Below are 12,464 nucleotides of genomic sequence, written 5' to 3' on the forward strand. Positions count from 1 at the left end.
ATATTTGCTTCTCTTTCATTGCTGGTATTTGTGTCCATTTTAACTGGTAATGATTTTGAATTACGACTGCTATTTGAAAGAACATATGAGCAGATGGGACCACAAGCTGGTCAACCATTTCCTCTACACTCCCCCTCAAGTTTGGGAAAATATATTGATCATTCCCAACTTGCTTAAATCTGACTCAAGTTTGATTTTGTTGACTGCCTTGGTGAAGACATCGGCAAGTTGCATATTAGTGGCAACATAAGGAATGCACACTTCTTGAGAGGCAACTTTCTCTCGGATGAAATGTCTGTCAACTTCAATGTGTTTGGTTCTATCATGTTGTATTGGGTTGTGAGCAATGTTAATGGCCGCCTGATTATCATAATACAACATCAAGGGTCTTTCAAACTCAATCCCAATTCTGTAAGGAGAGACTTCAGCCATAATATTTCAGCAACACCATTAGCCATAAACCTGTATTCAGCTTCAGCACTGAACCGAGCAACAACATTTTGCTTCTTGCTCCTCCATGAAACTAAGTTTCCTCCAACAAAGGCACAATACCCAGAAGTAGATTTCCTATCATCAATACAACCTGCCCAATCTGCATCACTGTATACTTCAATCTTCATATGGCTACTATTTTTAAAAAGTATACCTTGGCCTGCACACCTCTTCAAGTAGGCTAAAATTCTCTCAACAGCAAGGAGGTGTGAGGTCTTGGGAGAGTGCATGTACCAACTAACAACACTTGCAACATACGAAATGTCGGGGCAGGTCAGACATAGGTAGAGAAGTCTTCCTACAAGCCATTGATACATACCTTTATCTTCTAGAGGTTCACCATCCTCTGCATTAATCTTATGATTTTGCTCAATGGGAGTATCAGCAAGTTTAGCTCCTAGTTTTCCTGTCTCTTCCAAGAGATCAAGAACATACTCCCTCCGGGAAACAAAAATGCCATGCTTAGACCTTGCCACTTCTATCCCAAGGAAATACCTCAACTCACCCAGGTCCTTTACTTCAAATTTTTGATTCAGCAATTACTTAAGAGAGTTAATCTCATCAATATCATTTCTTGTCACCACAATGTCATCCACATACACAGCTAGGAGAGTCAAAGTAGATTCTTTCTTCTCAAAGACCAAAGCGTGGTCAGATTTGGATTGAACCTAGCCAAATCTTTCCAAAGCAAGTCTGAATCTATCAAACCATGCCCTTGGATTAATCATTATTAGAACCGACTTGCCGCCACCATCTTATGTGAAACACCCTCAATTCTTTACACTTTTGACAACTCCCTTCAATACACTCCCCTCCACTTGCAGGAATGGGCAAAGGAACATCTTGAGCAAACACACCCTACTCACCACTCTCCCCCTGAGGTGAAACCCTAGGGTAATAAGGGACATCTTCAAAGAAGGTGACATCCATAGATACAAACCTGGTTCTCGAGACAGGGTCATAGCAACAATACCCCTTTTGATTTTGTGCATACCCTAGGAAAATACATTTGGCAGCCTTAGATCAAATTTTGAACGGGTAGGCCCAAGGATTTGGACTAAACAAGTGCAACCAAAGGTTTCGGGAAGAACAGAGAACTGCTCCTTATCAGGATACAACAAGTTAAAATGAGCTTTCATGTCCAAGACTCGTGAAGAATTCTGTTAATGAGATAAACAGCAGTAAGAATGGCATCCCCCCAGAAACGAATAGGAACATTAGTATTCAGCATGATGCTTCTTGCAACTTCAAGGATGTGTTTGTTTTTCCTCTCAGCCACACCATTCTGCTGAGGTGTATGAGGACAAGTGCTCTGATGAATCACTCCACGTTCAAGGAGATAAGTGGATAGGGGTTTTGCAAAATATTTTTTGGCATTATCATTTCTGAGATTTTTTATTGTAACCCCAAAATGAGTCAAGATCATTTGATGAAAAATGTGGGTCAAAGTGGGAACCTCATCCTGAGAGTGCATGATGTAAACCCATGAAAACCGAGAGTGGTCATCAACAAATAATAGAAAGTATTTGTACCCACCCATAGTAGGAATATGATAAGGCCCCCAAAAATCAATGTGCACAATTTCAAAAAGAACAGAGCTTCTTTTATTACTTTGTGAATAAGTTGATCTACAATGCTTTGCCAACTCACAACTCTCACACTTCAAATTGGACACTTGGATTGACTCAAATAAATTAGGAAAAAGACTCCTTAAAGACCCAAAAGAAAGATGACCCAATCGATTATGCCAAAGCATAATCTGACTCATAGACTGTGACACAAAAGACTTCCCATTTTCTTTCCTCTTCCCAGGTGGATGCTCAAGCAAGTAGATCTCATTTGTCTCACGGCCAGTCCCAATCACCTTCCTTGTAGCCAGATCCTGAAAAACACAATGATCAGGGAAAAAGGTTACAGAACAGTTCTGGTGTTTAGTGATACTACTGACAGAAAGCAGATTAGTGATTACTTTAGGAACATGCAGAAATGAGGATAAGGAAATAGCATCAGAGACATTGATGTCTCCCTTGCCTAAAATAGGGACAAGAGAGCCATCAACAATAGACACTTTGTCTCTGCCAGAGGACAAGCAATGGGTGTGAAACAATGAAGATAAACTAGTCATATGATCAAATGCACCTGAATCAATAATCCAAAAATGGCTAGTGTTACCTGGGGTAGAGGCACGATAGGCAGAGGCCCTTGTACCTGATTGAGCAAAAGCAGAGGTTGGAGTAGAATGAGACTGTCTAGAGCAACCAACTTCACTCTCCAACTGAGATAAAGCAGCCCTAACAGCAGCCAATGCATCAAGAGGACTGGATCTAGTGTTGGGAGTGGATGGAGCTCTTGTGGTTACAGCTGTGGATGAAGCTCATGTGGTTATAGTTGCATTAGCATCTCCCTTCTTGTTCTTAAGTCCTTCTGGAATTAGCTGAGGATGAAGCTTCCAACAAGTGTCCTTAGTATGTTTTGGCTTCTTACAGTAGTCACAAAACACATCCCTCTTTCCATCCTTCTTTACATCCCTCTCCTTATCACTTCCAGTCTTTGGTTTTATAGTTTCTAAAGCTGATTCCATAGATGGGATTTGCAACATAACTTTCCTTCTACTTTCCTCACTATATACCAGAGAGTAGGCTTGAGATAAAGAGACACTATCTCTAGTGAGAAGTTGTTGTCTTACAATGCCATAGGCAGAGTTCAACCCAGCCAGGAATTCAAACACTATTTTTCTCAACCAATTTCTTGAATGTGGTAGCATCCTTTTGGCTCTCCCACTCAATAGTCTCAAGATGATTCAATCTCATACCACAATGATTTCAAGGTGGAGAAATAGATTCACACAGGTTTCTCCCCCTGTTTAAGATTATTCACCTCCATTTTCAGTTCATAGGCTCTAGCACCATTAAGGGGCTGAGAATAGATTTCTTTCATATTGTCCCAAATCTCCTTAGCTGTCTTTGCCCAAAGATAGTTTCTATTGATATGAGACTGCATGGAGTTGCATAACCAAGTCGTAACCAAATAATTTTCTTGAACCCATTTGGCAAGGGAAGGGTCCTCCCGTGCTGGTTTCTTTGTGTCTCCCATCACATACCCCAGTTTTCCACTCCCTCCAATGGCCATCACAGCTGATTGGGCCCATTCCAAATAGTTTGTTCCATCAAACTTGACTGTAGTAATCTGAAATAAATTGTTATCAGTAGAGTTTACAGCTCCTACAAGGCCTCCATTTGGTTTGTTCTCATTTCCAACCATTTCCATGCTGAAGTGGACAAAGAGTAATCATTGAATGAAGGGTACAGCACTGTCCAAACTCCTTTTCTAAACAAAAATAAAAATAAACCCAGAAATTACTGGGTGCCACTCTCAATCTCTGATTTAAGCTCTAAATCAGAAACCAGCCTGTTTTCTCCGATTCTTCTTGGTCACCGGACAGCTCTCCAAGAGATTTGAATCTTGGGCACCTTCTTCGATCTCCAATGACCTCCAAGAACCAGGCGACTCAAGCTGAAATTTCCAGCCCTAGAACAACTCTCATGTAGTTGGCTGGACAACACCTACATGAGAGCCCAAGCCAGGTTTAGGTCTGCTCTGATACCAAGTTGTCTGAAACCAAGAAGGTTCAGACCTGTTTAGTAAGAAAAGCAAACCAGAAATGAAGAGAAGAGAAGATGAGAGAAGAGAAGAGGAAGAGAGAAGAGAAGAGAATGATGGGTTCAGCTTGCTTAGTCTGCCGCCCCAAATGATATTTAAAATAGGTCTTCAACATTAAGTGGTACAATGACAAGAATGCCCCTGTCACTAGAAATAATAGAAAAAAAAAAGTTCTAACAGTACTATAAACAAGAAAGAACATATGAGCAGATGGGACCACAAGCTGGTCAACCATTTTCTCTACAACTTTCAACCCCTCCCCCCTCCCAGTTCCAGTTCTAAAACTGACCCAACAACCAATCCCAAAAGAATCTTTACAATCCCATGAATTCTGGAAGAATCATAATCCAATCCTATATTCTTTTAGATGTAAATCCTGCCTTCAATAATGTGAAATAAAATAGAAAAAAAAATAGAAAAGAAGAAGAAGAAGATGGAAGAAACAATGGAGAAAGAAAATGGAAGAAAAGGGAAGAAAGGAAGAGAGTAATCGAACCTCTCTCTATCCCCCACAAATATGTTTTATTCTTTGATTGTAAAAAAGGACATAATTATATGAATACCCTTAGTAGGGCGGCCAGCACTAGAAACAATAATAAAAGAAATAAAACAGGCCTATAACTAAGGCCCACTAACCACAAAAATAAAACATGAGCAGAAATAAATAATAATAATGACCTATGGCCCATTCGGTCATAGATATCAATCATGCCCAGCTTGCTTACATAGTATTGTAACTTTACCTTAGGGACACCCTTGGTTTGAACATCTACTAACCGTTGCTCTGAGGCAATGAAAGGAAGGAAAACTTCTCCGAAAGCCACTCTTTATCTTATAAAATGCCGGTCTACTTCAATGTGTTTTGTCCTATCATGTTGAACCTGATTGTGAGCTATGTTAATTGCAACTTGGTTATCACATTACAATATTAAGGGCTTACCATATGCAATACCCATCTCCTCTAGGAGTGACTTGAGCCATAACAGTTGTGGAACTCCACGTGCCATGATCTTGTACTCTGCCTCAGCTGAAGATCTAGCTACTACTGATTGCTTCTTACTTCTCCAAGAGACAATAACTAGATGTAGATCTTTTATCATCAAAACTACCAGACCAATCGGCATATGTGTAAGCCTCTAGTTTCATGTGTCCTTGACTAGACAAAGGTGACATCTCCTGCCAACCGGATACCCCTATCATTGATGTGGTATTAAGTAAGAATGCCATCCAAAGCAACCAAACATGCAAAGTCCTCAAACCTTGGAGGAATAGGATTGCCCCAAACACTTTTAATATTTACCCTTCCAACCTGATTTCTTGCCAATAAGGGTGGAAATGGGTGGGTTGGGTGTGGGTTGAGTACCAATCCACCCATATTGACCCAGTAACCATTTGCCACCCATCCCACTTTGACCCCGACCCACCCTAACCCACCCTTTTGACCCTTTAATTCAAAATAGACTTCCTTTTTACTTTTTTTTTTCTATTCTAATTGTATAAAAACATAGAATTATATATTTCAACTAAAAAATATAAAAAAATCATTTTTAAAAAAATGCATAAAAACAAATAAATGGCAAATGTAATATATATATATATATATATATATATATATATATGTAAAACATCAAATATTGCAGAAAAATACATCAAAAAATTCAGATGACTAGATATTTTGCTCAATTGTCCTTATTTTCAAAGTTCTTGCAATGATATCTATTTATTTTTCTTGCAGTAAAGACCCAGGTTACATAAAAAGGTCTGCAGGTTTTACTGATCATATGGATAAAGAGGTATATATTGATTGTGTGTTACTTTTTCGGAACATTTTGCTATCCCTTGTCAAACTAAAATTAATTTGTCAAAGGTCAAGGTTTTCTGGAAGTGTAGTTTGTCTAAGTATAGATGGACATGATTTGACATAAAAACTCTCTTTTAGTAATAGGATAAATCTTGCTATTCAGTTATGAAGCTAGCATGAATTTTACTTCTTATATTAATCTGGATAATTGAAACTATGGTACATTTAAGATGGAAAAGTGCAGGACTTTCCTGCAACATTGAAAACTATGAGGTGATTATCTGTCAAAAAGGGGTTTGCTTTGATTGTGAATGTCTATGATCTATAATTGATCTCTATCTTGGCATTGATTGCCATGTGGATTGAAAAGTTGCAAGGAGATTTTGTGGCATGGGGTGAACAAATAGAAGAAAAATCATTAGGTTGATTGGTCCATGTTTTGCACCGTAAAAGATCTGCCATGGATTGGGGCACCATTTTGTTTGAATGTTTGATAGGAAATTTCTGTATTGTGGAGATTCTAGGAGGAGGTTGATATACGGAGAAGGCTAATTAACAGATGTATGGAACCTGCAGTAATGATTAGAAAACTGATATTGTGAAAAGTGGCTGTGATTTATGTTTGTGGAGATTCTTTGAAAGATCCCTAAAAATTCCTCCAAGGTCGTCCCCTTTATGCTTGGGTGTGGTAATAATACCAGAAGAAAAATGACAGAATATTCCAGAATCATAAAAAGCATCTTATTGGGAGGATCATGACCATGTGAAGAGTTTTTGACTTGGGAATATCAAGAACTCTTTTGTGCATAATATTTTAGTTATCAGGGAAAACAAGAAGGCTGTAGCATTTCAGAATGAGACGTCAGCCAGTGGTAGGGATGATGAGAAAAAATCTCACCAAATCTAAGTCTGAATGCAGCTGCAAGTTGCAATAACACTTGAAGCATGAGTAAATAAGTCGTTTATATTTACAAAAGGCATCAGTCCATTAATGTCTGCATGTAAAACAATATGGATGGTCAGGACAATTATTTGCTGGTGACAGATACAGCAACTAACAAAAGGCAACATCAGCTAAAGGCCATTACCGAATGTTGGTCCTAGCCATCTGGGGTTATGGGATACAGACCTAACCTTCAACATTTACACATTTACACTTGTCAGCCCAAGATTTTACCATTGCACCAAGCAACGACCCCTAATATATTAAGAGATTAAATAATAATGTGCCAAATAGATTGAAGGAGGCACCTTCATGCCAAATATTTTTTTAATCAGTAAAGAATAGTCATTTTATTAAAATATGTGCAAAAATATGTTCAGTTCTGTGCCAAGAACCCCTCAAGTGTAGCTAGCCTGAATAAATTTGGCTTCCAGCTGCCCCCTTTTGGCAAGCCTATCTGCAATGCTATTATCTGCTCTTGGAATTCATCAAAAACTGTCCTCAATCCCAGCACTAGTCTTGTAACTTCCCTTAAAATATATCTATAATTCCATGAAGTAGTTTTGTTATTTCTTAACCGCCCTATTATTACATGTGAATCCCCTTAAACCAAAATATCCTTGTAGTGCAGTGATTTTGGCAGCCTCCACATAGGACAGCCCATATATCTGCCCTAGTAGAATGACCAAAACCAGCCATTCCTTTGTATAGAACATGGATGCTTCCTTCTCTGTTTCTGAAAACACCCCCAACTATAAAGATACCTTGATTCCGCAAACTGCAGTCATTAAAGTTCATTTTAATCATATTTGGGATTGGATGGGTCCAAAATGATAATGGAATAATCCTTACTAAGCATGAACCAGCCACCTGTTACCAATTTCTTAATATATCATCCATTGTAAACGGTGCAAAATCATCCATCCCCTTGGGTTGCAGAGGTGGAAAGTCTGGATGCTACAGATCTTCTAGAATCTCTTAGATATGTCCTTCCATCCAATGGTGTCATGATTTCTGGGTGCATATTAGAGTCCAATAGAAACTTATCATTAACTTCTTTACATTACTTATAGTAGCTTTGAACCAATCCCTTTCCCTCATTATATGCTCTGCAAGGTCCATACTCCTACTAAGATAAAGATCTTTTGTTGGGAAATAGCCTACAAGAAGACTAATGCTTCTGATTTGCTTCAGAAGAGAAATATCTGGTGCTTAATTTTACATGTATCTTTGTGGGGAAATTAGTGAATTACATTTCCTTCTCCCATAAGAAGAAGCAATTTATTAAAAGTTGGAGGGACTAGAAGGGCTAGGGGCAGACCAAAAAGGACATGGTTTGAAATAGTAAGAAATGATTTAAGTGCAATGGTTATGGCATTAAACAAAGTGGAATGGCGAAACATGATTCATGTAGCTGAGCCCATATAGTTGGGATAAGACTTGGGTGATGATGATGATTTTCTTCTCCACTGTAGTAGGCCTGTGACTCAGCTTCGGAGCTATTTCTTCAACCTTTTCACATGTAATGTTTCAATATTCATGACATACAGGAAGTCTTTGACTTCCTTGGGACATCTATAACCACCTTTTTTTACCCCTAGGAAGGTTATGTAGAGGGCTCTAGTTCACACAGTTTTTTGGGGAATTTGAAAGAAAAGAAATGCTATGACATTTCAGACCAAAGAGAAACCAATTAAAATAATATTGGAGCTTATCACTATTGAGACTGCTCTGGATATAGGGATCTTTAGGGAATATATGATGGCTGCAATGATAACTGGTGGGGTATAAAAAACAAGATCTGTCCCCATAAACTTGAGGTACGTCAGGACATGGTTTAAAGTATTGATACGATACGCCCTGTATTGGGCGTATCGTATCGTATCTTTTGAAAAAGATACGGTCCGAAACGCCTGTTTCCAGGTGTTTCGGACCCCCCAACTTTCTTTAATAATAAAACACATGTTTTAAGATTCCCAAAAAACCAAAATTTGAAAAAAAAAAAAACTGAAAAAAAAGGCGTTTCGTCCGTTTCTAATAACCGATACGATACGGCTGATATGCATATCGTATCGATACTTTGAACCTGAGTCAGGAGTGAATGCATGCAGTGGGAGTAACATTACACTCAACTTTTATGGGTGTTGTAGGATAGCCTTGTCAAAACTCCCACAAATAGAAAAATAAAAAAAAAAAACAGAAAATTAAAAGAAGATGATAAAAAAAGGATAGTTAAAGGAGTCTCTTCCCTAATCAAGTATGAAATTACACTAATCTCTTCAGCATCATATCCAAGAAAAGATACCAAAAGGCATAATTTTATTCTCAGTTTCATCATTCTCTTTTTCATAGATGTTATGGACCTTATATAAACTTATTTCCCTAATCTAAGGAATCCTAATTATTTTCCAATTTATACCTCTAGTTGGAAAGAATTCAAACTAGAACAAAAAAAATATAAACATTGACTGTTGACACATTAAAATTTTGGCATCAATTTCTAACAAGGAAACAACTCCTATTCGAGAATGCAGAGGAGAATGTTCATCTGTTCGTTGGCTGCCCCTATTTGAGATTTGTTTGAAGTTTCTTCTTTGGTTTATTCAATACTAGATGGGTGGAGCCACGCTCTCCAGGAAACATCTTTGCTTGTTAGCCTGTCATGCCAGGAAAATTTTGTATGAAGCTGCATCCCTTATGCTATTTGCTGGGAAGTCTGGAAGGGAAGAAATAGAAGAGTTTTTTGAGAACAGAACTTGCTCTAGAGACAAATTAACACTAAGGTGTGGCAAAAGGATTATGGATCGGGTTCTAATTCTTCCAGAATTTGAAGGAATTTCTAAGGAAAATCTGGGTGTTGACTTTTGGAGCCTTCTTGAATTAAACTAGCCTTTTTCTTGTTTCTGTTGTAAAGGACTTTTTAGCTTTTATGTTGCTTTTGTTTTTGATCTTTTGGGGATCATTCGTCACCCTCCTGATGTGCTTTTGCTCCTTTTATTAATAAAATTTTCTTTTTTTATTTATTACCAAAAAAAGGAAACAACTCCTAAAGTAAATGCCTATCAAAATAAATCCTAAAACTACTAAAACTCGAATTCAAAAACTTAAATAACCCCAAAAAAAAGTAAAATAAGCATGTTATAACTTTTAACCATTCAAATTTAGGCTGCCAGTTGAGTGACAGGCCTGAGGCAGTCTTCTCTCTAATTTTGAGTTGAGAGAAACTTCCCTGCATTGAGGGTGTTCAGAAATGGGGAGAGAGATCATTCTTTAGTATTTTGTGCCTGTAGGTTGAGGAATCAATACTGTGAGAGAAAAGTTACCATCTCTCCTTTGGAGACTTTCATTTGTTAGTGCCCAAGGGCTTTGAAGGTCTCTTGTTAAGGGGGATTACCAAATTGTCATTAATTGGATGAGATAGTGATTCAAAGGACCTCAGAGACATAGGGTTGTGTGTTAATGGATGAAGTGGCTAAATTGAATGACGTGTTGCTTTGTATTTTAGTGAATTATGTCATTAGGTAGGTAGTGATCTCCTTAATAGCTTAATGGCATTTTGTTTTGATTACAATAACCCTGAACATTTTATTATATAACCATTTTATCCATTAAAAGACAAATCAAAGAAGGTGGTGCAGCGGAAAGAGGTCTGCCATATGTAGTGATTAACATTAAAATTTCAATCGACTGGATTAACTGCAAACCACAGACTATGGGGGAAACAGTTTCTCCTACTTCAGATTGACATGGAACTTGAACCAAAACATTTTCAAGCCAAAACACATCAGAGTTGAGACTCTGATGGTTAGAAAACTTGCCACAATCACAGTAAGATACTAGTGGAGTTCATGCCCAAATGGAGATACCCGTGTTTTCAGCAACAACTGTAGGTGGCACAATTTGTAACTTGCTTCAAGTGATCCACCAATGTAGATGGGTGAAACAACAGCATTTGAAGTCTTCTCAAAGTGAATCAAATGCACTATTGAAGTTGGCAAGGCTGATCAAAATCTGACGGTTGGATGGAAGAAGAATAAAACAAAATTTCTTTTTTCGTTTTTCTCTCTGGACCAAATTCTAGGAGGTAGAAATCATTTCTTTCTGGAATGGATACATTGATCTAGGGTTTTTTGGTTGTTAAATAGACTCCCTAGAACCCCTAGTTTGAATCCCAGAAGGAGAGTAAGAGTTGATATTTTAATTAATTCAGCTCTCCTAATCCCATTTCCGCCCAAAAATGTGAGAGCATCTCTGTTGGTTATGCATGGCCCACTAGAGTCCAGCTCAGACCTTTCTAAGAGCCCCCCACATTGCTGGATCGAATCCAACATATGTGGGGACATTAGAGATCACAATCCCTCTTCTATAAGTAGAAATCGACCTCAGCTGTATGGGATCAATGTAAGCCCATTTACAAAACATCTGGAACTTTCCATCCTTAAGGTCCAAATCCAATGGCTCAACTCTGGATCGCATCCATCAAGTGTTCAACCTGAATAGATACTTGCATTGTAATCTCTCTATCATTAATATCAACACTGCAATATGGAAAAGCATTAATATCAACACTGCAATATGGAAAAGCTTATTGTAATGCTTATGTACACAGTGTCATGTCCCCTTTCATAATGAGAATCCCGGGAAAAACACTTGCTAACTGATTTCAAAATAATTATCTACTTAATATAATATTATTTTGCAAAACAGTTCAAAGTTCAAACAACATTTGAAATCACCGGTGCCAGATTTAAGCTTCTCATCAGAGAGGACATCAATTGAGCTATTCACTTTGTCTAACAAAGTGATAGATTCCATCACATTGACCATCCACTCAACTTCTTTCATTATTTGCTCCAACATACCCAGGTATTGACCTCAGAAGGATCTCATTGGTTGGCATATCAAAAGCAGATAATTCCATAACCTAGTTGAGTACCAATTAGGGATTACCTCCAAAAATCTGGATTCCCTACCAATCATAAAGTCCAAGGGATTCAGAAACCGTCCAGTTCAGTGTTTCTAAAACACCCGTGCCTTGTGCCTAGGGTCTAACCCTAACGGTTGAGACTCATACTATTCCTTCTCATAAGACAGCAGAAGCATGTCAATCTTGTCAGAATAGACTGCCCATGTCTATTCACTGATTGAGAACAAGTATTGTCTGTATACTGTAAAAGATGTCTCAAGTCTTAATCCTAAAATACAGAGCAAGGGCTATTCACAGAAACATATTACATAACCAAGTGACAAGTAACTATTGTCAAAACTGTAATTTTATCCATAACTAGCAGAACGGTGTGTGCTACACACATGCATCTAATGTCAAAATATATATAATAGTAAAAATTATTAATGTGCAAGATAATTTGTTAAAATAAAACTAAGAAGAAAAGTCACATTATTTTTTCATAATCCTAATGTACAAAGATTATTACAACTTCAAAGAATAATTGATTACATGATAATTATTCTAATCAACAATTATCAATAATATACAACAAAAATAACAAAATGTAGGGAGTGGATAATCATCTTCCTTACATTAAAAAATAATGTTATAATAAAGTA

The 12,464-nt window shown here is 37.7% G+C and overlaps 1 protein-coding gene across 2 annotated transcripts in view; it reads left to right on the forward strand.

Annotated features, from left to right (window-relative positions):
- The window catches only part of LOC148876358 (Ankyrin repeat family protein with DHHC zinc finger domain-containing protein), a 56,203-nt gene that overhangs the window by 29,668 nt on the left and 14,071 nt on the right, over nucleotides 1–12,464 (forward strand). For both annotated transcript variants that reach the window (XM_088966677.1, XM_088966676.1), the window contains exon 8: nucleotides 5,888–5,945. In XM_088966677.1, coding sequence (XP_088822803.1) covers nucleotides 5,888–5,945 — 58 coding nt within the window. The remainder of the gene's footprint in view (nucleotides 1–5,887; nucleotides 5,946–12,464) is intronic.

This window comes from Nelumbo lutea, chromosome 1 (genome assembly GCF_056320005.1).
Source record: "Nelumbo lutea isolate HS-2025 chromosome 1, American lotus-T2T, whole genome shotgun sequence".
Classification (NCBI taxonomy): Eukaryota; Viridiplantae; Streptophyta; class Magnoliopsida; order Proteales; family Nelumbonaceae; genus Nelumbo; species Nelumbo lutea.